Genomic DNA, 26199 nt, shown 5'->3' on the forward strand with positions numbered 1-26199 from the left:
AAGTCATCTAATCAGCTCGTTCTAGTGTTTCTGTTAGCTCCTTTTCTATGGAATGAGACTAGCTTACTTGCTTGTATCTTTCATGTCAACCTTATATTCTCATTTGGGGACCTACGACAAGTAAACGAGCCTGGCTGGTGAAGAGCTTTACATAAAACGAAATGCTATAGTGCTGGGAATTCTTCTTTAATTTTAACTTTAAACTCGATCTTTCGGTTGCATGACTGACCACCTTATTATTACCTGTACTGAAAAAGGTCCCATCAATACTGAATGTCTTAGGTCCACAGACCAAAGACAAATGCTGCCATTGTGCACCACGGTATAATCTGTCAAGGAAATGCACAGGCATTGACAACCATTTCTTTCCAAAGTAAGGGAGTTTTACAAGAATGAAAATGCATGTCTATCACTTCTCCTTTTTACTGTACATTATATTATATCTATTATACCTTGCTGACAATGACTTTTTTTCTCATTTACCCTCTATTTTGTTGGAATACAATTTAGAGAATATTATCCATACCTTTTATATAGCCTTTCCATACTAAGATTTTATGTTCATTAAACATAATACAATGGGTTTTAGATTCTTGATCTCTAAAAAAGGAACAAAAGTAATTTATGAAAGACCCAGGCTTTATAACATCCATGGATGGCTATAATCTTTATTTTTGATTGGAGATTCAGAGTAAAGTTTCAAACTATTTTTTGATAGGCACATTGAACAACACTTCTTAAAACACTGCAATTGTTCTCTTTTCTAGCACACACTCATACCTTAGTTCTCTACACCAGGGGTTGGTGAACTTTTTCTGTAATGAGCCAAATAGTATGTACTCTATATTTTGGGAATCATACAGTCTGTGTTATAATTAGTTAACTTTGTCATCTAGCACAAAAGCAGCCATAAACAATATGTTATTGAACGAGCATAAATGTGCTTCAATAAAATTTTATTTACAAAAATAAAACAGGCTGCATTTGGCCCACAGGCCATAGTTGCTAACTCCTGCTCTATATTATTCTATATATGGTGTTGTGCAAATCATAAATATAGGATGCCAAGATATGTTCATTTAGAACAAGCTTTTTCATCAACTATGTCACTTTGGGCACATCTCTTAGCCTCTCTGAGCTCCCTAATTTGTAATGTGAAGGTGTCTGGTCTAGGTGAATGTTAACAAATCCTAACATTTCAATAGTCACTTGAGCATCCCCTTCACTACTGGTGGACAAATGCTAAAGAAGCTAAATGCTACAACTTGTGAACAGGTTTTTTTAAATCTTAAAAAAATTCCTTTTTGCAAAATATTTTATTTTTTATTGCTTTCCTTTGAAAAGTAAACTTTTAGAACCCCTCAATAAAATTTCTGAGTGGTTATAAATGAAACACTCCATTCATCCATAACTGAACTTTTAATATTGAAAAGGAAGGGTCTGAGAAGGAACTGGCTGTGACGTCTGATACTGCTTTAATGGCCAAAGTTAAGGCTGCTGTTCTGTCCTCTTTCTCCCTCTCAAATCGCTGTCTGTACCCCTGAAGAAGAGAGTGAGCTTTCAGGAGAAGGAGGGGCCTTTATTTTCTGAACCTTCTGAGGAATATTAGTGACCATGATACGTGACAACTGCGATAGTATCCAAAAGGTTTGTCATTTTGGTAATAATATAGTACTCCTATTAACTAACTGAAATGCTGATAAGATTTGCTATTCATGGTACATTTACTTTGGGTATTAGTGAATTTATGTGAAGTTTCTTCCAAGAAACATATAATTTATAATTCTATCAGAATGTAAAATTATCCAATTATCATATTTAACCAAAGATCTAAGATCTCCAAATTTTCTGCAGTTACCTAAGGTAGTAAAGTTGAATAAGTGAGGGCCCATGATTGTTAGAACACTACAAATTGATAGATGAATGCCTGCTGCTACTTTCAATACTAACATGGGTCATAAAAATCCACTTCCTAGCAAATTACTGCTGTATTACCTGAGGGGAATCTGAGGGCAGCTGTGAAAACGTAAGTGAGCATGTAAAATAATGAAATGACCTGCTTATTTTACCTTTACATTTCTCTTTTATTAATTTCAATTCTAAGAATAAGTTACAGATAAAGAGTAAATAGCAGTCACTAACATACATTAAATTTATGAGCAATTTTGTTTCAGAGAACTTATCTTAGCTTTTAATAAAATGCTGTATTTTAACAAAATTTAAAAATGTAAATCTATTTTCTTTGAGAATTATTTATTTTGTCTAAACGTAATGGAAGTAAAGTAGGAAAGTGAAAGTGGCTGTTAGTTATAGGATGGCTGTTTGCAGCAGGAAGAAAAAAGGAGAAGGAAAAGCAGATTCTAGATCTGTACTTCATGGTAGGGAGATTGTATTCCAGATTCAATATTCTGGGGGGGCTAGTTCTCTCTCATGAAACACACTTCCTGTGGGGAAAGCTGCATATATGACAATCACTATTTCAGCTATTTCCAGCTTAGTTCCATGTATGTTAAACATCAACATGAGCTAAAATGTTATAAATGAAAAGTTTCCATAAACATTCATGAAATTCATTTCCTACTTTATAATTATAAGAATTACAGAATTTTATAAAGCTAGATTACTCTAAGGGTGCCTATATTAAGAAAGTACAATTTTTGTACAATTAATTATTTCATATATTAAATTCCTTTGGGAGACAGCATAATACGAAATGATTTACAATGACCTCAGTGGAATACATAATGTTAATTGTATTTCACTATTCACATTTTGATGATTTCAAGTTAGAGAATGCATAGCCTATAGCTTTTATATTTTAGCAATTCAAGTTTAACAGGCATTCACTAAATGGAACTCTTTGTCAACATAACTTTAATACAACTACAATTAAATGATAGTAGATGTTCATAATGATGTCTCCAAAGAACTTAAAAAAAAAAAAAAACCCTAAGTGCTTTTAGAAGCTTACAAAATTCAGATTAGTAGATCCAATGTGGTTGTGCTTTTGAGTACAATTTAATAATTCAATTATAGTAGCCTACCAAAAAAGTGTGTTTTGTCGCCCATGTTCAACCTCTATGCTCTAAGATCACACTACTTTACAATCATTGCAATCAAGGTAGAATGTTTAAACAGCTAAGTGAAAATGTTAAAAAAGAATAGCAAACGTTAATAGAGTGTTTATAAAATAGCAGGCATACTCTTTTAAATGTGCCTACGTATATATACCTATATATATAATGAAAATGACAGTCTGAGGAAGATATTGTCTTCTCTATTTTACACATGAGGGAACTGAGAACCACAGAGATGATCTTGCCCAAGAAGTTGACAGCAGAGCTCATTTGAAGTGAGCTTAATCTGGCTCTAGCCCCTTCACCTCTACTCTTCACCATTATTCTGTGCTATCTCATGAGTTTTCCTCTCAGTGAGCAAGAATTTACACTCAGATTTTTGTTTTAATAGTTTCATGGTTCTCATTCTCTGCATATTAAAAATGTTTAAAGGGGGAAAAAATATTAAACCATGAAGAAAAAAATCTGTAATTAAGACTAATTATTTTCAGGAAACATTGCTTCTCATACATTAATGCAGTTGGTATTAGTGTACAAATTTGAGCAAAGTAAATAATCAGTACAGTTCAAAATAAATTATTCTCCCGTGAAATTCAGAAACAAAGGAGCAAGATTTAATTTTTTAATGGTAGTTATAATCTTAATTAGACTCAAAGAAAATTCAAGAAAGAAAGTATCTACATTCCTGATAGTATCCTGCCATATATAAAACCCTAAAGCCATGGCATAATCTAATAAAATGTGTCCTAAGAACAAAAAATTAAACCAAGTAATAAGGTCTATTAAAATTACCAAGGTAATTTTTAAACTCTAATTTAAAAAGTTAAGTAGTAATGTTCACATTTTAAAAAAAGAAGATTCTATTACCATAATGTATATGATTTACAAGTTTCCCAATTTTAAGAAGTGTTAAGATAAACATTTAATTTTTTTCAAAAATGGCATTTTAAAGAGATGAAAAATAATCATGTTTAATATATGCCCTTTCAGCACATTTTTATGTCTTAATTGTTGTATCAAATAAAAGTCACTCATATAAAATTTTTTATTCATCATATTGTGAGTTTTCAACACAATATGGATTGTGCTTATTAAAATTACATTGTTCACATAGATTATTTTTACTCTCTTTTCTCTCTTCTTTTACAAATCAGGTAAATGGGTTTAAAAAATTTCCACTAGTGAGATCTTAGGATATATTTAAATTTCTATTTACTTGATAATATTTTTTCCCTAGTTCAGTTATCATTGTGTTGAATATATACAAAGAAACTTGCAAAAAGGCACCTCCTCACCAAAAAATGATTTTACTTCTCATTATACACATGAAAAGTGGTAAGTGTATGTATTCTCATAAGCATGTATATGTAAATTAGTCTGCCCCACATAAGTCATTATTCTTGTTCTTTGTTTTCTTCATTGTATTGTAGTTACCACTCTACATTTACTTATTGTTTATTGTCTATCTCTCTTAGGGAGCATTAATTTCCATGATATCCAGGGACTTGTCAAGTTTTATCACCAGCAGCTAGCATTTGCTAAGCACATAAAAGATGCTGAATAAATGTAGATTCATTGAATGAATGAATAAATGGATTAACTAATATGGAGAAAAGAATAAATAAATAACTCAGTGTTAATAATAACCAGGAGTATTTGGCCTTTGTGAAAAGAAAGTCATATTGTTATAAAAACAATTTTTTTTTTAAAGGGGGGAATCATTCTTTTTTTTTTTTTAATTTTATTTATTTATTTATGGCTGTGTTGGGTCCTCGTCTCTGTGCGAGGGCCTTCTCCAGTTGCGGCAAGCGGGGGCCACCCCTCATCACGGTGCGTGGGCCTCTCACTATTGCGGCCTCTCTTGTTGCGGAGCACAGGCTCCAGACGCGCAGGCTCAGTAATTGTGGCTCACGGGCTTAGTTGCTCCGTGGCACGTGGGATCTTTCCAGACCAGGGCTCAAACCCGTGTCCCCTGCATTGGCAGGCAGATTCTCAACCACTGAGCCACCAGGGAAGCCCCATAAAAACAATTTTGATACAAGAAAATGTTTTTTTTATTACGAAGTGTTCATATCATAATGAAATAAATCAATAAAGTGGACTACAAAATGAAACCTCAGATAGAATGTTCTGAATAACTCTAATTTTCCAAAATGCTTTTACTATTGTTAACATGACAAAAGCAATCATAGTCCATGATGATATGGATTAAAAAGAAAAAAAATTGAAAGAAATTTATGCAAATTGATTTGAAAACAATATGTTCATACAGTCAGAATTATGCTAGTATTTGAACATTGCAAGAGGCAAAATGAAGTACCTTCTCATTTTCAAAATGAAACAGATAAATACTTGAACATCTGAGCTACTAGGATTATAATATACCAAAAAGCATAAAGGAAAGGATGCTAACTTAATGGAAAGTTATTAAAAGGGAAGAAATGCATATGGCCAGGAATCCCACCATATATATTTTTCTTTTTTAATGTTTAATCTTATCAACTACTAATTTCCAGCCCTAGTGTTTAATTCATAATTTGTGCTTCATACTTATATGAGCATCTATTTTAAGTATTTGCGTTAAATCTTATGATGTTTATATAATTTATCACTTAATAATGTATATTTAAATATAATTAACAAAGCATATATTATATAATATAATATCAACAGATATTTCATATAAAATCAATTATAAAATAATAATGCAGTTTACTATTCATATCTACTAATCTGGTAACATTCAATAATCACAAAATCAACACTTTTATTGTTTTTTATTAAAGTACCGTTGTATCTTTTATTAAAGTTAAAAAGATAATCCTAGTGACTATACCAGTTTAACATATCAAAGACTGGGCCAATTGATGTGAACACAATGTTAGTTTATAATTAATTTAAACAACACTATTCTCTAATACAGGAAGTAACTGTATTTTATGAATATCCCTACAATTGATCATACTTCTCTTATACTTTCTAATTTTAATATTTTAACAGTCTAAATGGCATCTTCCTGTCATTAAGGGGATTTGGTGAGGGTCTATTCTCATATTAGACCTAATTAATCTCCAAAATATGTTGTGCTAAAGTAATATGTTGACATAACTCTTACGTATGCTTGAGTGAAAAAAATAATTTACAAGTCTGCCTATACTTGGCATTGATTTCATGGAAAATCTACCATGAATCAAGTAATATCATTTAAGTTCTTATTAAAAAAATATCATGCAGTTATGGTCAATATATTACTTAATAATAAATGGATCATTAATTTCCATCCATAGTACTAACATGTAATGAATAAATAATTTAAATGCCATGTACTAAGTAATTAAGTGTATATGCTGAAAACTTTATCATCATAACTTTGTTCTTCTTTGAATGAGTCCCATGGCCCTAAAGCAATGCATTTTCCAGGCCCCTGGGCTATTTCAAACTTTTGACAAGCTTATCCAAGTAGAAGAAAAATGAAAGATTTTCAAGGAAGAAAATCAAAATACAGAACTATTTCTGTTTCCAAAATATAAAGACAATTGATATTTTCAAATACTATACCAAGGAAACTACTTTATAAGTTGTAAAGTTTTAGGAAACTATTGAAGATACATTTATAAGCAAGCCCTTAAAAGAAAATAAGAATCCTGAGATATTGATTTATAGTTGTGATGTAGTGTGTGTGTGTAGATCATATATCTTAGCAAAACTGGAACTTTTACAATTGAATTATTAATATGGTCTCAAAATTTCAACATATTGCATCACCTAATTTGGTGGTTTGTTTTTTAATTTTCTAAGAAATTGTGTAATTTGGAATGTGTTTAGAGTCAGGATTATGATCACCAACTATCACTGAACTGTAGATCTACTGAAGTGGCGGTAATCAAAGTTTTGCTATTAAAAAATAAGCTTATGTCTTTCATTTGCCTTGAATAAAATATGCCTAGAATAATATCAATGTTATAGTTGCCAATAAGGTCTTTTCTAAAGCATTCCAAAACATAATACTTCTTAAGTTTATTATCTCATAATTTATTTAAAAATTGCACTCTTCTAAATTTAGTTATCACTCAAGCTACAGTTTTTAAAACAATGGTATTCACCAATTTACAAAGTAGAAGACAAATTTAGAGCAGACTGCAAATTTTCCTTTTAAAATATCTTTAAAGACAGGACTTTTCTGATAACTGCTATAATGTCTGGCATATGCAACTTTCACAGACGCAGAGTGATGAGGTTGAATTTGAAATAATTTTACTCTACCATTAGTCAGTGTTTTCCTTTTCTCTGTCAGAAAAAAATATAAATAAACAGACAAATAACAAATCTTGCTTTTATTCCATTACTTCCATTAACTTCTGGAAGTCCTATTGAAATATGTTGAGCCTCTCAATCTACCCTCCGTATCTCTTGGTTGTTTTATATCTCCCATCTCTCTGCCTCTCTGTGCTACATTCTGGGTGAGATCCTGAGTCCAATCATCCAGTTCACTAATTTACTCTTAGATGATGTTCAATCTAGAATTTATTCCATCTAATACTTTTATTAACTTCAATAAAAATAGCTGTATTTCCAAAAGTGTAACTTGGCTTTATTCATATCTAATTATTTTTATTTCTTTTCTGCCTTTTTTGTTTCTTAATTTTTGTCATGAATATTATTATCAGACTATTCCCTAAAATTAATTTCATCTTGGGTGCATTCTTGTGAACATTTACCTAGTTTGTTGGCTGTGTTTCTTAACATTAAGTTTGCTCATATACTTTGGAACCTTGGTTTGCAAGTTCATTTGAATGAAAGGAATCCCCTCTCTCCTCCACCTTTTCCTTCTCACTTCTCTCTCTCTCAACTATTATAAGCCCTTCTTATTCTTCTGTATTTTAGTTTTATCCACTTAGGCTCCTAATGAATTAAGTCCAGAATCAGACAATAAAATAGGTCCTTCTTTGTGGTATATCAGTGATAACACAGGCTTTAACCACTAAGCCAATGAGCAACTTGACTCATTTTCAATTAAAAAAAAAAAAAGTGATGTATTGGTAGTCTTGCCTACTTTGACCTACAGTGTCTTATAATGCCATAGTCCCAAGCTCACAATCACAACCATAATTCTAACCTCCTTTCCTGAGTGGCGCCAGAATAAGCAAGAGTCATTCCCATCCCAGACATGAAGCAGTAAGCCCACTCTCTCTAGTTTCAAGTATTACATAGAGACTTTTAGACCATGTGACTCAAACCATGTTTTGGGTCTATAGAGATCCTAATCTTGCTTTTGAGCCCAGCTATATCTTTCAGATATTCTTTATTTTCATCTTTCACTGCTATTTTTTGAAGCAGAGGTGGTGCTTTAAATATGAATCCACTGTGTTATCCCAACCTGTAATGCAAGTTATTGTTAAAAACATATGTATAAGAAAAATTATAAAGACTGGTAAAGTTAACATATTACGAGAAAAGATGGTTTTAGAAAAGATGCCTATGTAAAAGTCTTTATCTAAGAAAGAACGTTTTGGCATACTGAGATTTGAAACAGAGCGCTGATCAACATTCTCTGATCTAACTCATCTGAGGATGGCCTGATCCAGACAGTAGGGCCATGGTGCAGGCAAAATCATTCCATGTTGATGTGAAGAAGAAAACAGAAGCTCCCCCATATAGGTCACAGTACACCTGGACTGTTGTATTCCTATTCAATGCCCGTCTTCATCTTACATCCCCTCTCACCTGACTATTGCCACAGTCTCCCAATTAGTCCCCCACTATCAGTTTCTCCTCTTCCATGACCAGAAGAATTACTATTCTAATAAAAATGATCATGGCAGATCTTTGTATTAAAGAATCCAATTGTTCCCCAACCTTACAGAAAAGAGACTGACTTTCTAAGCATGACACTCAAGGCCTTTAGCATCTGGCCCCAACTTGCTTCTTCATGCTCAGCTTGTTGTATTGAACTTTAAGTGCCTTCTTTGTCCACAAAAACATTCCTAACACAATGCTTCACTCTAAGACTATAAAAGTCTTTTTCCTTAATACATTCCCCTCAGCAGCCCACACTTCCCCCAATGTCCTAGAAAATTCTCACTTCCTTAAAGATCCAGGCCAAATATCTGCCTTTTCTGCATGCCCCAGCACTGGGTTGACACCTCATTTGAAGCACTTATCATACTGTATTAATTATTTATAAGCAAATAATTACAACTAAGATCTTCTAGAAAGAGTTCTTATCTCCTTCACCCCAGGATCTCCAATGTTTGTCTAACTATTAGTTGAGCTTTTTACTCAGTGAGTCCAAAAGCAATATTTTTAGAATCTGGTATTTAATCTTTCATAAGTCTTCATAATGTTAACTACTCTCTTAAATAGGTTCCAAGCTTACTCCTTGGGAAAAGGGAAGAAGTCCTCTTCAAGTGGCAACATTCACAGCACACATTTCAAAGCATCTTGGATAAAACTGATGTGGCTTCACACCCATAACTGGATCCCGGAAAAAAAATATTTTTCATAATATACCAAATATTTAAGGCAATAATTGAAGGAGGGAAGCTCTCCACTGGAAATACTCACAGGGACCACTAGAAAAGGGTGTCAGTGACTTTACTAAAGGTCACTCACTTGATGAAGTAGATAGAGCTGTTGAGACAGTTCCAGAGCCTGGAAGTAGCAGTCACAGAAATAGCTCCAATTTACCTAAATAATGTAGGCCAAGTGCTCTAAATACTTGTGTCATTTAGTCTTCATCACAAACCAACCCCCAAAGGCAGACATCATTTTTCTTATTTTATATACTAGGAAAGTAAGGTTTATAGAGGATAAATAGCCAAAAATCTCATAGCTAGAAAGTAGCTAGGCCAAAATTTGAACCCAGATCTACTTTGCTGTAAAGCCAGGGCTCTGACTTTCTACAGGGCACAGATTTAAGGATACAAAAGAGACAGGAGAGACTATCAGTCAGTCAGTGTAAAGTTGATTAAACATGACCTCAAAGAACTAATTAAATCAAGGGATGAGAATGATGACAGGAATGAGGAGTCCAACCTGAATTTATCATCAGGAATAAAGCCATTCCCCTGAAGCAATAGTAACGTAGTCTTAAGTTCACTCAATCGTAGATCAAACAGAAAATACAAATGAAAGATTTATTAAATTCATTTCAAAACTGTTTTATGAACATCTTTGAATAAAGTCACAATAGCTCTCAATCACAAAGCCCTTTCAGAAATCTTCCTGTGCTATCTCTGAGAGTAGAACTACACCTCCTTCATTACCAAGACATCCCTGGCACCTCTGTAGTCACCTCCTTTTCAACAAATTTCTCTTTTCATTCTTCTCTGGAGTCATCCACTGATAAGCCACCCATAAATAAAGTTATACATTGTATTACTGCCCTTATCAATAAGCAAGGGTAATGGCAAACATTCAACTCCAAAGATTCTTATCTATAAATTCACTGCACAGCCTTGACCACTGTAATCTGCCTACAGGTGTTGAGACAAGTGTGTACTGTTGCATGGATTTTTTTGTATCTTTTTTCATAAATGTAACTTGTGAAAATATATGCATTCAACCTAAGAACAATAACAGTAACAAAATGCTTTGTATTTTATATCACATATTTTAAAATTGTTTCCACAACTCTGTATTATCTCATTCTCTCAATGCTTTTGACTACTAATGGCATTTTTCATTAATATATCAAAATGTTTATATGGAAATTGGAAAACAATAAGTTTACAGATCATTTAGTCATTTTTATAGTAGAAAATGGACTGCTAACAGCATCATGACAAATTCTCTCAACCTCAGCTTAGCCCATTGCAATAGAGAAAAAATATTACAAAATCATTGTATTAGATGCAATCACCCTGGAATATATCCCTTAACATAAAATGCATATGTGGACAGATATTTTACGTCGGCAAATCAAATCAACTGTCACAGAGAGTGATAGGAGCTTAGAGAGTGAGAGGTTTAATAGGTGCTTAGTGAAGATCTGTTTGCACTGTGTTTTGAGATGAAGGAAAATATACTTTATTTCAGTCCTTCAAGAGTACTAAATATCTGCTGAATATTTAACTACATTCTAGATACATAATATGTGTAAGGCATCTAGTTGGGTGGCTGGCACATTAAATATAATATTTTCTTCTTTCCTTCTTTTAGGATTGAAGAAGATAATAAAGGTTAAGGAAATGAGTAATTAAATGTTTTCCAACATTAAATGTATTCAGAAAACGCCATGTGTCTAAACAGGAAGTTCAATTATCGAAAAATACAAGATAGAAATAGAATGTCAACTCTAAAGGGCCTTCAGTGCCCTCTGAAAGGCCACTGCCTTGAGCAGGCCACTGCGACCTCGTGGCATTTTGATTCAACAAGTTTTGATAAGCAATGTATCCCTAACATATCACAATGAAGTGTAAACTGGAGTAGGGATCTTTCCCAATTATTTCCTTTGGTGATAAACTGATTCTCACTGGATTTTAATGCTGTATAGGTAATTCTTTTCATATCTAGTTTGTATTTTCACAGGTTCAGACAAGTCAGTCAATTCTAATAAAATATTCAACAACTTAAAATTGTCCCTGAGCTCTGAATGTCTTTGCAAAACTGAAAGGTAACCAAAGATCACTTTAGTAATTGTGATATCATGATTTATAAGAAATAAATATAGACTTGGTCATTCAGATGACCAAAATATATTTCTCATATATATTTGATCTTCATCCACGTTTCCTGGCTCACAGCTCCCAAAACACCTGGTATTTCCTAAGCAATAAGAAGAATAAGAACAGCTTTTATGCCAATATTTGGTCTCCTATCCTCAGTCTCTGAAAGTGCCTCAGAGCCACAAAGATGAAATGGGTGTTTTGTTATTCTTGACAAACCCCTTTCCATCACTATTGAGTCTACATTCATATTATGGAAGGTGACTTTTGGAAAGTACTAAGGATGAGGGCTGGTAGCCAGGAGAACCAGCCATGTGATTAGAGGGCTGAAAATTTCAGTTCCCCCCCCCCATGATTTCCAGGGAGGAGAGAGGAGCTGGAGGTTGAATCAATCACAAGTGGCCAATGAGTTAATCAATCATGCCTATGTAATGAAGCTTTCATAAAAACCCAAAAGGAGGGGGTTCAGAGAGCCTTCAGGCTGGGGAACCAGATCACTTCCAGGTGCCACTATGCCAGGCCCCAAGCTCCACAAGTATGGAAACTCTTTTGCTTGAGACCTCACCCTATATATCTCTTCATCTGACTGTTGATCCATATCCTGTAATATCCTTTGTAATAAATCAGGACTCTAGTGAGTAAACGGGTTTTCCTGAATTCTGTGAGCTGTTCCAGTAAATTAACCAAACCCAAGGAAGGGGTCATGTGAACCACTGATTTATATAGTCATTGGGTCAGAAGTACAGGTAACAAACTGGACTTGTAATTGGCATCTGAAGTAAGGAGTGGTCTTGTGTGACCAAGCCCTTTACCTGTGTAATCTGATGCTATCTCCAAGTAGATAAGTCAGAATTAATTCAAATTCTTGGACATGTACTGGCATCCAAGAATTGCTCATTGGTGTGAGGAAGCCTACACACACACACAGACACACACACAGACACACACACAGACACACACACACACACACACACACACATACACACATGCTGGAATTGGGTCCTCCTGGACTAATAAATTGGGTCCCCCAAAAGAGTAATAAGTATTACATATATAGATGTCACACTTCCTCTATTTTTTAAAAATAATTTTTATTATGAGTTTCACATGTGCTTTAAATAAAAATTTTATTTCATTCCTGCTATTAGAAGGTACTTATTTTAAGCCCTTAACTAGTAGTTTGTTCTATTTATAATATAGTAAACCCTACTCTAACTACAATAAGTAAAAATCCACTTGTTATTAGCTATCTCCTCTTCAATTGAATTGGGAAAAAATGATATATATATTTTAGTTTATTAGTAATAAAAATCGTGTTAATAATCAGAGTTCAGTGACTGATCTGGCTGCAAGACCCTTCAGAAAGAAATCCCTTCCTGCTACCTCAACTATTTTTATATGATTTTAGTTTGTGCTTCCATTTTATCTTCTAAGACTTCATCGATATTTACCTAATATGATTTCACCTCTAAATTACTTTTATATATCTCTAATTCTTTTCTTTTTTTTTTTTTTAAAGAAGATGTTGGGGGTAGGAGTTTATTAATCAATTTATTTATTTTTGCTGTGTTGGGTCTTCGTTTCTGTGCGAGGGCCCTCTCCAGTTGCGGCAAGTGGGGGGCCACTCCTTATCGCGGTGCACGGGCCTCTCACTGTTGTGGCCTCTCTCGTTGCGGAGCACAGGCTCCAGATGCGCAGGCTCAGTAGTTGTGGCTCACGGGCCCAGTTGCTCCGCGGCATGTGGGATCCTCCCAGACCAGGGCTCGAACCCGTGTCCCCTGCATTAGCAGGCAGACTCTCAACCACTGCGCCACCAGGGAAGCCCTCTAATTCTTTTCTAACACAGTAGAGGTTCTTAACTTTTTTGTATCCATGGTACAATTTTGAATATAAGAATACTTGATCACAAACTTGAAAGACTTAATATTTAATTATTATCAAATTACGTATTTGCTTGGTTGTCCTTCAGTCCTGTGTCTGTTTAAGAAAAGCTGTTTACTCTCTTTACTTACATGCTCATGAGATAAAAATCTTACATGTTGTAGATAATACCTTTTTCTTTAAATATAACTTGACTTCATACAATACCTCCTACCTCTTAATTCCAAGAGTAAACCTTGCTCGACCTCTTATTTTTTCTTCAAAAACCTAAAGAGTAAAAGCTTATTCTTTCCAGGCTTGACCTTCATTAATATAACCATAAGATGCTTATAGGTTATAACGGATTCTTAACCCTTCATTGTAATTTTGTATGTTTGGGGGCAGCCAGAAGGCTAGGGCTCACAAAAAAAGAGCTACTTTGGCCTGGTTCCAGTCTTGACACCCAAAATGAAGTTAACAGTTTACCTGGGAAGACACACAAACAAAATTTACATGAAAATAGAATATGATACAACATAATACAATACAACACTATGATACTTGTTATAATTTTACTTGAGGTTAACTCTTAGACATCTGAGGTTGTATTAACCAATCAGAGGAAATAGCTCCCCTTTCCTGGAGAGGGTTAGTAACTAAGCTGTGGATAATTACGGTTAATTACCAGCTCCCAAGCAGCTGAAGGAATGGCGTTGAGAGTAACCCCCAGACTGCTCTACTTTGAAGGAGATAGTGAGGGCCCAGATACCCACCCAACTATACCTACTCTACTCCATGCCCACAAGCAATTATGTGTTTTTTTCAATAATGCCCTTCAGGTCTTGTAAAAGTTGCTGAGTGAAACAGGGGAGACAGAAATTAATTCTAAGCTAACATTGTTGAAAATACCAAGATGCATGCCCACCTAGGATGAATCAGTGGTGTCAGTTTTCTATTCTAAAGTAGACACATTGCAGTTAGGCATTAAAATATTCCTAAAGATTTACTTTGTAAAGAAGTTTGACTTCCAATAACCCATAATACTTTGTTATAAATAGATTGAAATATTAGAAAAAAGTAAACACATTGTTATTTACTTTGCACTTGTACAAGTTTGCTTCCATATCATTATTTACCTAGCCAATGAACAATGTTTGACCAGTAAATAGCCAATGATTTCTAAATTCTGCACTGTTTACAGTTCCCTAAGCTCAAATCAGGATTTCTAAAGCCTAGTACACTAATTTGTTCATATTAGTAAATATTAGCAATTTCAGTTCTCAGTATTAGCCAAAATTTGACTACACAGAGAGAAGGAAAGAGTTAATGAAATAAAAATACAGAGATTTTCAAGTAAAGTATACTATTAAAATACAAATGAACTTTTAATACTCTTTACCATTGAGGAAATCCATAATAGAATATGGTATTTAAAATATAATTAGTTGATAAACATTTAAGTATATCCATAAAGATATGGGAAACTTGAGCCTATAGTTAAAAATAGTTCATAAAATTTTGGTACAAGTGCAAGCAAAGGTGTCTTCTTCTTGTTGACATTAAAATCATGTTTTTCTCTTCTGATCAGAAAACCTTTCGAAACATGTCAACGTCAAACAACATTTTAATAGCATGTGTATGCAATACTTTTTCAAAACTTTTGGTAAATGGGACTAACTCATCTACTTTTTTATAGGCAGGGATAACTAGAAATTTTATTATTTAGTTTTGAAGTAAAGATCTATTAACACTGAAATCCAGGTAACTGACATTCAATGCAATAAGATAACACATTACTGAAGTATAGTTGAGTTACAATATTACATTAGTTTTAGATGTACAGCATAGTGATTCAGTATTTTTACAGACTATGCTCCATTAAAACTTATTACAAGATAATGGCCATAATTCCCTGTGCTATGCAATATATCCTTGTTGCTTACCTATTTTATAGATAGTAGTTTGTATCTCTTAATCCCAAACCCCTAATTTTCCCCTAACTCATTTAAATTTGACTTGTAACCACATTTAAAAAGAGCCACATTGCCAGAAATTGACAGCATTTATTCTTACAAGTTTAAAAAAAAAAAAAAGCGTTGTCCCATATTACCTAACTTCTCTGTCAAACAAACTACATGAACTTTGACTCCTAACCTTTCAGGAGTGCAGCTAGGCTTCCAAGGACACAGTGACACATGCTTTTCCAGCAGAAGACCTGGCCCCAGTTCTTCCCCATCACCCACATCAAATCAGAGCCATCTTCACTAATTAGAGTATCTGTGATATCTGCTACATCAAGATCTCCTTTTTCAGTAGAAGTGCCTTTAATTTAGAGACAATGCCTCCCCACTGCCATGTACCTCTGTCATCTGTATTAGATATAGAGCTACAGGGACCTGGTCACTATTAGTCGTACAAATGCACTTCCTAGGACACTTTCTGTCAGGAACACTCTATGTGTTTTGAATCACCCCTTGAGACAAAATATTCTAAGATAGCAGTTAATTTTAATAAAAACTCTTCTCATTAAGATAGGAAGAATATCATAATTTCAGTGTAAACTGACATTAAAAATCTGTTGGGGTAAACCTAACTTGTAAATGGATGATTTGTTATATATACAGAGAGAAAAAATGGAATACAGATTACAAATGTACTTAACGAATAAGACAGGGGCCCATGAATAATAGCATCAATTAACAAAACCCAATTCCATACTAATTGGGAAACAACAGTAATAACTTAAAATAATTGGAGAGAATGAATCAAATATGTTCCAGCCTGCTTTTTTTGGCAAAGGAACAGTAAGAGCATGGCCAACAGTGTTCAGAGTTATAAACCAAAGACAGACATTTGTTTTCCCCATCACTTCTGTCTCAGTTAACAGCATTTTGGGCAAGTGTTAGTCTTTGTAGTGTAGATGGATTGTAAAATGCAGTCAGTGCAAAACACCACCATCATATGTACAAAGGGAAATGATGTTGAACTAAAAGACAGTGGTTCTCAGATTTAAGTGCCTAAGCCCCAGTCCCTGATGACCTAATTCAGCTTTCTACAAAGAGTAACATAGGTGATTCTCATGGAGGTGACCTGTGGATTGCATTTTGTAAAATACTGCTACATGGTAGGGGTGCATATCAGTAAAACATAAAAGCCAGCTGAAATGGGGCAGGAGACAAGTGCTTCTGTTTATCCTGATTGGCATTATGTATGTGACTGAGTTTTGGGGAGAGAGTGAAGGAAATAATGTAATTTGGGATTATAATGAATTGAGTTTAAGGAACTGAGTTATTTAAATTTATTTGAGACAGCCGAGGGGCCACATCAGTTTTAGAGTTAAATGATTCAGGCAGTGACAACAAAAATATGTAAAATAATGTATTAATTATCTTTAGAAAATGAGAGGTTCCACAAAAGACATGATACCAATGACTTCAAAGCTCTGTATATTTTAAACATTTCTATGGATCTCCCTAAAATGAATTCTCTACTTCTTGCTCTGACAAACACACTAGACAACATTTACACTCACTGTATAGGTGACTTATGTCAGCCTTCTGACTTTTCCCCCCAGGATTAAGGTAAAATATCCTGAGTTAATATCCCAATTCTGTTGCTTACTATCCTTGAGGAAAATTGCATGCCTTATGCCGTAGCTTACTTATTCGTGAAATAAGTAATGTACCTCATGTACTTATTTGTGAAATAAGTAATGTACCTCATGTAAGGTTGTGAGCATTAAATGTGAAAGAGCCTAATAAAATGTCCAGCATGTCATTGTTATTTTCCTTTCTCTCCTTCCCTGTTAGTTTTTACCTTCTCGCTATGGTACTTAATTGTTTTGTGTTCGTGCTTCTTATCTTCTAAAGGTGAATAAAACAGAAAAATAAGCTTCTTAAGAACCATGCATTAAATGGAAGAAGACTTGGAGTGATAGCCCAAGGCCACAATGTTAGGGTTTGGGGTGTTCAGAGGCATTTTGCACCTAATTGAGAGGATTGTTCAAAAGCTATTTAAGTGGAAATAGTATTAGAACACTTTAAACCACAGAAAATTATTTAGTATAAGGATTATCTAGGTAAAGAAATAGGAATAACTCAATTTTCACAAATCATTTATATAGATAAAGAGATTCCACAAAACACAATACATTTTTTTGGAAGTCCTAGCCACAGCAATCAGAAAAGAAAAAGAAATAAAAGGAATCCAATTGGAAAAGAAGAAGTAAAACTGTCACTGTTGGCAGATGACATGATACTGTATACAGAAAATCCTACATATGCTACCAGAAAACAACTAGAGCTCATCAATGAATTCAGTAATATTGCAGGATACAAAATTAATACCTGGAAATCTGTTGCATTTCTATACACTAACAATGAAAGACAATAAAAATAAATTAAGGAAATAATCCCATTTACCATAGCATCAAAAAGAATAAGATACGTAGGAATAAACCTACCTTAGAAGGCAAAAGCCCTGTACTCAGAAAACTATAAGATACTGATGAAAGAAATCAGAGATGACACAAACAGATGGAGAGATATACCATGTTCTTGGATTTGAAGAATCAATATTGTGAAAATGACTATACTACCCAAAACAAACTACAGATTCAATGCAATCACTATCAAATTACCAATGGTATTTTTTTGCAGATCTAGAACAAAAAATCTTAAAATTTGTGTGGAAACACAAAAGAACCCGAAGAGCCAAAGCAAACATGACAAAGAAAAACAAAGCTGGAGAAATCAGGCTCCCTGACTTCAGACTATACTATAAAACTACACTAATCAAAACAGTATGGTACTGGCACAAAGACAGATTTATAGATCAATGGAACAAGATAGAAAGCCCAGAAGTAAACCCACATACTTATGGTCAACTAATCTACAAAGGAGAAAAGAATATACAATGGAGAAAAGACAGTCTCTTCATTAAGTGGTGCTGGAAAAACTGGACTGCTACATGTAAAAGAATGAAATTAGAACATTCTTTAATACCATACACAAAAATAAACTCAAAATGGATTAAAGATCTGAATGTAAGACCGGATACTATAAAACTCTTAGAGGAAAACATAGGCAGAACACTCTTTGACATAAATCGCAGCAATGTCTTTTTGGATCCACCTCCTAGAGTAGTGAAAATAAAATCAAAAATAAACAAATGGGACTAATTAAACTTAAAAGCTTTTGCACAGCAAAGGAAACCATAAACAAAATGAAAAGACAACCTACAGAATGGGAGAAAATATTTGCAAACGAAGCACCCAACAAGGGATTAACCTCCAAAATATACAAACAGCTCATGCAGCTCTATATCAAAACAAGAAACAACCCAATTAAAAAAAGTGAGCAGAAATCTAAATAGACATTTCTCCAAAGAAGACTTACAGATGGCCAAAAAGCACATGAAAAGATGTTCAACATCGCAAATTATTAGAGAAATGCAAATCAAAACTACTATGAGGTATCACCTCACATGGGTCAGAATGGCCATCATCAAAAAGTCTACAAGCAACAAATGCTGGACAGCGTGTGGAGAAAAGGGATCCCTCCTACACTATTGGTGGGAATGTAAATTCGTACAGCCACTATCAAGAACAGTATGTAGGTTCCTTAAAAAAATAAAAATACAGCTACCATACAATCCAGAAATCCCACTCCTGGGCATATATCCAGAGAAAACCATAATTCAAAAAGATACATGCACCACAGTGTTAATTGCTGCACTATTTACAATAGCCTACAGATAAACAGAAGAAATTGATAGATGAGTGGATAAAAATGATGCAGTACATATATACAATGGAATATTACTCAGCCATAAAAAAAGAATGAAATAATGCCATTTGCAGCAACATGCATGGACCCAGAGATTACCATACTAACTGAAGTAAGTCAGAGGGAAAAAGACAAATATCATATGCTATCATTTATATGTGGAATCCAGAAAAATGATACAAATGAACTTATTTACAAAACAGAAATAGACTCACAGACTTAGAAAACAAACTTATGGTTACTGAAGGGGAAACATCAGGGAGAGGGATAAATTAGGAGTTTGGGATTAACATGTATATGCTACTTATATAAAATAGATAATCAACAAGGGCCTACTGAATAGCACAAGGAACTCTACTCAATATTCTGTAATAACCTATATGGGAAAAGAATCTGAAAGAGAATAGATACATGTATATGTATAACTGAATCACTTTGCTGTACACCTAAAACTAACACAATATTGTAAGTCAGCTATACTCCAATAGAGATTAAAAATTTAAAGAAGAATCAAAAAACACATCATATTAAAAAATAGTAATTCATTTTTAGCCTTATATATGGTTGAGGTTGTTTCTATAAATAGGATATTAGTTGATAAAGCTTCAAATAGATACTTCAGATGTCTTCTCATCAGACTCTAATGTAATAATTTCCAGACAAATTAAATTTGCATTGTGCTTTTGACATAAATTTTTTAGTTTAGTAACACGCTGGGTCAATCCACCCTTTTCACTAAGTTTTAGGCTCTGTTTTTTTAGTTTACTGTTTTTTGTTTTTTTTTCTCCTTAGGGGAAATAAGAAAATGGACAACACAGGGTAAGAAACAAGGTACAGAGACAGAAGAATTATATATTTCCTTTGTGTTCTGAAAAAAGTAAAATACAATTTTTTTGCTAATAATTGTGGTGGATAACTGTATTCGTGTCTTCTTCACAGTATCACTAACCTAAGAACAAATGGCACATACTTTCTCCTTGAGGGATGACAACAACTACAACAAAAACTCTTTACACTACGACCATTATCAGTGATTTGTGACGTTCACACAGTATTCATTCATTTACCTAGTTGACTTTTAGGATATTGACCCAAACTTTTTCCCTCACCCTCATGTACATCAGACCAGATTTGTATTTCAAGAATTCTCTACCTGGGACAGTGTATGGAGTTCATGGTATGGGCAATAATGACACAATTTGTTTTTTCTCATTGCTTAGATCCAGACCTACCATAGAGAGTGGTAGCACTACCAGTAATGTATTCAGTCTCCTGGCTTCCCTTTCATCCTTCAGTAAATGGGGAGTTAAGAGACCAAGTCCTCAGAACTTTCAAGAGAACTCAAGAGAGTTTGCTCAATGGAGTTCAAATATCAGGCTGAAAGCAAGTTGCAATTTTGACTTGAACCCTGCTTCCTACTAATGTCTCAACCCAGGTGTGACCTGCATTTGATAAAACATTAACTTTGTTCTCTGTGTAAATAAAATGGTGGCTGTCCAGGTGCACCTGCTGTATGGTATTACAGGCAAACACAAAGTTATCAGAGGGTAAGGTAGAAAAAATAAACAGAACAAGTGTGCTAAGGGACATATTTAGATTGCCGTTGTAGATTATGTATACAGTTAAATCTTTCTGTCAAATAAGTTTAATGCAGTTACTGAATATAATGTATAGCTCACATGGAAGCTAATTTCCTCAAGGTTCCCTGATTTAGGGGAATATTTTTAAAACCATCTTATGTGAGAATGTTTTAAATTCTCTCAACAATTACATAACTGGAAGGTACTGAAAAGTACTGTGGAGAAAAGAAAAAAGTGTTGCTAACTGAATTTGGAATAAGCTATGCTTCCTTTTAATATCTTTTGTGAAATGACAGAATGATAGAGAGTACTGGGCACATTTATTACTGACAGGTGTAATTTCACCCCTACTTGAAAGGCCATGACTTTAAAAGGAGATGAAAGCCTCCAGCTGATGAATGGGGGAAGAAAAGTCTGACAGGAATAACACGACTGTCTCAAGGGAATTGAGTCATGTGGTCCTGCGGTTTACCATTTGGCCATGAAGTTACAAAGATTTACAGTGTGCTCTGAAGGGGTTTGGAACCCGTTTATTTGCATTTACTTCTGGAGAGCTGATAGAACAACTTAGTGAACCTACAAACAGTGTGACCAGCTCATCCTGCAGCTGATAATGACATAATGCTTATAGGCCACCCAGAGCAATTGAACCATGACTGATGAAACCCTCCTGCCAGCAAGTTTCTGGGCTAATCACAAGATTTAAGACAGGGACCTGGGGCTCCCCTGGTGGCGCAGTGGTTGAGAGTCCGCCTGCCGGTGCAAGGGACATGGGTTCGTGCCCCGGTCCAGGAGGATCCCACATGCCGCGGAGCGGCTGGGCCTGTGAGCCGTGGCCGCTGAGCCTGCGCGTCTAGAGCCTGTGCTACGCAACGGGAGAGGCCACAACAGTGAGAGGCCCGCATACCGCAAAAAAAAAAAAAAAAAGACAGGGACCTGGGTACAAAAAGTTTTTATAATTATCACTGAACACAAACCACGGGTTTACATTTAGAAAGGATCTTATGTCACTTTTTTAGATTGTATAGTATTGAGAATAAGGTCCCAAAGGACTTTTTAGCTTTAAGTCCATTCTGATAAAAGGTCTTTAAATTGTATTGATTAATTAAACCAACATACTATTATCATTAAGGAACTGGGCTTAGCAACAGTGAGTTTAAGAAAAATTTTAAATGTGAAGGAGAGAAGATGTAAGTGCAAATTACTATAATATAAGGAAGAATGTAATGAGTGTCACAGGAAAGACATGGGATAGAATGGGAGACAAAAACAAGAAGTGGCTATTTCTCTTTAGATATCAAATTAGCATACCATTTTGTTAGAATTTACTCTTTGGGGAGAAAAATAATTGCAAACCATATATCTGACAAGAAGTTCATACCCAAATTATATGAGGAGCTCATGCAACTCAATAGCGAAAAAACAAATAATCCTGTTAAAAAAATGTGCAAACAATCTGAACAGACATTTTCTAAAGCAAACATAAAATGGCCAACAGGTATATGAAAAGCTGCTGAACAACACTAACCATCAGGAAATGCAAATCAAAACCACAATAAGATGTCACCTCACACCTGTTCAAATGGCTATTATCAAAAAATTAAGAGATAAGTGTTGGAGAGGATATGGAAAAAAGGGAACCCTTCTACACTGCTGATGAGTATATATATATATATATATATATATATTCAGCCATAAAATTATAATTATGAAATATTATTGAGCCATAAAATAGAAGGAAATTCTGCCATGTGCAACAATATGGATGAACCCTGGGAACATTACACTAAAAGAAATGAGCCAGACACAGAAAAACAAGTACTGTATGATCTCAGTTATATGTGAAATCTTAATTAAAATAGCCAAACTCACAGAAGCAAAGAGTAGAATCGTGGTTGCTAGGGGCTGCGGAGTGGTGGGGTGAGGGAGGAATGGGGAGATATTAGCCATAGAGTATAAGATAAATAGTTATAAGATGTATAGATTCTGGGGATCTAATGTACAGCATGATGACTATAGTTAACAATACTGTATAGTATACTTGAAATTTGCTATGAGAATAGATCTTGTGCTCTCATCAAAAAATGTATGTGAGGTGATGGACATGGTAACTAGCTTGATTGTGTTAATGATTTCATAATATATATGTAGCTCAAATCATCATATTTTACATTTAAATAGATATGATTTTTATTTGTCAATTATATCTCAATAAAGCTGGAAAAAATTGCTCTCTTCTCCTTAAATGTGCATCTTTTTACTACTTCAGCACTATGTCCCTTTGGGGTGGATTGGGGGTTCAGATGAATTCAGAGGTATTCATTCCCGTGAAACCAGTGTAATGTCTTCTGTGAACAGAGAGCAGACTCTCATTTCCCTCTGCATCTTGCTGATGTTATTTAATTTTATTAGAGCTTCTATTAAATTAAAGAAGTTAATGTGATCAGAAAGAGGCACTACAAAGGGGAACTGAAATCTCTTCAATTAATAAATTAGATCTACCTCATAAAATATAAAGATTAAATAAATATGCAAATTACCTGAAAATCCACAGATATTAATGAGTATTATTCTGCCTTTTGTAAAGTTTCAAGAAACTTCCCATGGGTAAAATGTTGGCTGGATATGATTCAAAGAAGGAAATAACTACTAAAATGCATTTGGTTTGTTCAAAGACAGTTTAGAATTTTTGGCTTCTTTTCACTTTATCATTTTGAGGGTCATTTATGAACTATTAAAACAAAATCATTATTTTACCAGACAAAAATCCACTAGTGGGCACAGGGATATGGTCACAAAAAGTCACAGAATGTAGCATACAAACAGGCAAATATATAGGCCGGCTAGGTACCACTGAAAAGTTACCAATACATACTGTTATACATAAAATAGAAATTATAAAAAAATTCACTAATGCCATATAAACAAAAAGACAGGGAGAGTTGTAAATATTCAAAGCACCATTAAAAAATCGTCAGACCACTCCTTGATATTTACCCAAAGAACTGAATGCTCACATCCACAGAAAAACCTTCACACAGATGCTTGCAGCAGCTTTATTCACAACTACTAAAACTTGGAAGCAACCAAGATATCCTCCGGTAGGTAAATGGATAAATGAACTGTGGGATATTAATCAATACTAAAAAGAAATGAGCTATCAAGCCATGAAAAGATGTGGAAGAAACTTAACTGCATATTGCTAAGTGAAAAAAGCCAACCTGAAAAGTCTACATACTATATAATACCAACTATATGACATTCTGGAAGAGGCAAAACTATGGAAACAGTATAAAGATTAGTAGTTGCCAGAGGCTGGGGGACAGTGGGGAGTGATGGAAAGGCAGAGAACAGAGGATTTTTAGAAACCCATAGAATGCACACCACCAAGAGTTAACTATAATGCAAAGTATAGACTTTGGGTAATCACAGTGTGTCAATGAGGTTCATCAATTGTAACAAATGAACCACTCTGTTGAGGGATATTGATAATGGGGAAGGCCACGCATGTGTGGAGGAAGGGGACATATGGGGAGAAAGTAATAACTATGAATATTATTCAGATTTCTTTTTTTTTTTTTTTGGGTGGATGCAAATCTTTTATTATCTCAACAGAGATTTGTGTTTCTAGTATACATTTTTAACTATATGCTACCCAAGTAGGTAAAATGCTTTTAGATAAAAGTAAAGCCAGTCCCCAAACCAGGGCTTCTTTTTTTTTTTTTAACATCTTTATTGGAGTATAATTGCTTTACAATGGTGTGTTAGTTTCTGCTTTACAACAAAATGAATCAGTTATATATATACATATGTTCCCATATCTCTTCCCTCTTGCGTCTCCCTCCCTCCCACCCTCCCTATCCCACCCCTCCAGGCAGTCACAAAGCACTGTAAAATTTTGCTAGTATAAATAATTATAGACAAGGCAAGAGTCCTACTGATTTACAAAGTCATGTTATTTAACAAAATGTAAACGTTTTTTTCCCCCAAAACAACCTTAAGTTTCTGGATATAGTAAGGTGCTCAAATAGCAAATAGTATAGTTATACAAAAAGCCCTCAGAAACTTTTCCAAGAAATTCATCCCTACATTTCTTTATATTGAGTTATAAGCCCTAATTTAAAAGTCTCACACACTTTGTGAACCTCAAACAATTGAAATAAACTTAAATGTAGGTAATCCCAAATCATTTGTAGAATTAAATTTTATCAGGAAATATTTTCACACGTTTCCTTATTTTCACCATCCACTCCCTCTCAACCTCTCTTTCTTTCTCTCTCTTTCTGCATACATGCCCACAGATACACACACACATACACACACACACAGACACACACACACTGTTAGCTTTACTCAGTTGTATATAAGAATTCTAACCCTTTTCTGACCCTCAACATGATTATTCTAACTCTCTATTATTCCTCATTAAACCTCCTGGCTTCATCCCATTAGGTAACACCTGCTTTCTATCAATGCCAAGAAAGACAGGTTCTTTAAATAAACTTTCTTTACAAAATAAGAATAAAATGTAGGCGTTGTATGGATCTTTAAAAAGCAGAAATCTAGGTTCTTTTATTACATCCAAAATGAGTTTTTCTATATGAAAGCCCTCCATTTACTTCATAAAAATTGGAAAACAACAACATCTGTGTATTGCAATAAAAGCACTACTTGTAACTGCCATTCATCAAGCCAGTGAGTAATTTGGAAAACGGTAGCAGTAGACCTTGGAGTGTAGTATATGTAGGATGAAGCCAAAATGTTTTTCTAACTTGTAAAGGAAACTTTTCCACGAGCACTACTTTCTGCCAGTTGCTTCTTCAAGGTATGAGCAGCATCAGCTTCCTGTTGATTTAACTCCAATAAATTGAGAGGAAATCCAAATGAGGCATATTCCACAGGTTAACAAATGGTCCTATTAGAGTATAATTTGAATCCCACCTTCTGTTATTGTTGACATCAATCATCAATCAGGCATATTGATAATATGAGAATATTGATAAGTAAAATGAACAAAAAATGTGCAACCTGCTATTAATCATTTAAATATTTCATTTACTTTCCTTTCAAGAACCCACTTTCCAATGTTGGTGAAAACAGACATATGGCCCAAAAAAGGAGAGTGAAACAGAAAAAGCAAGAAGCTTATAAATTGAATAATCTACTTCCTAATTTTTTAGGTTTAACAATACTTACGAATGGTATTAAATTTAAGATGGTTCATTTGTGA

At 34.2% G+C, this 26199-nt stretch overlaps 1 protein-coding gene across 3 annotated transcripts in view; it reads right to left on the minus strand.

The window, feature by feature from the left end:
- CFAP299 (cilia and flagella associated protein 299) overlaps positions 1-26199 on the minus strand; it is a 624040-nt gene that overhangs the window by 325320 nt on the left and 272521 nt on the right. The window contains exon 4 of one of the 3 annotated variants that reach the window (XM_004280159.3): positions 25755-25826. The exons of the other annotated variants lie outside the window; for them this stretch is intronic. Within the exon in view, the coding sequence (XP_004280207.1) occupies positions 25755-25826 (72 nt within the window). The remainder of the gene's footprint in view (positions 1-25754; positions 25827-26199) is intronic. 3 annotated transcript variants of the gene reach the window in all.

The sequence above is a fragment of the Orcinus orca genome, chromosome 4 (genome assembly GCF_937001465.1).
Source record: "Orcinus orca chromosome 4, mOrcOrc1.1, whole genome shotgun sequence".
Classification (NCBI taxonomy): Eukaryota; Metazoa; Chordata; class Mammalia; order Artiodactyla; family Delphinidae; genus Orcinus; species Orcinus orca.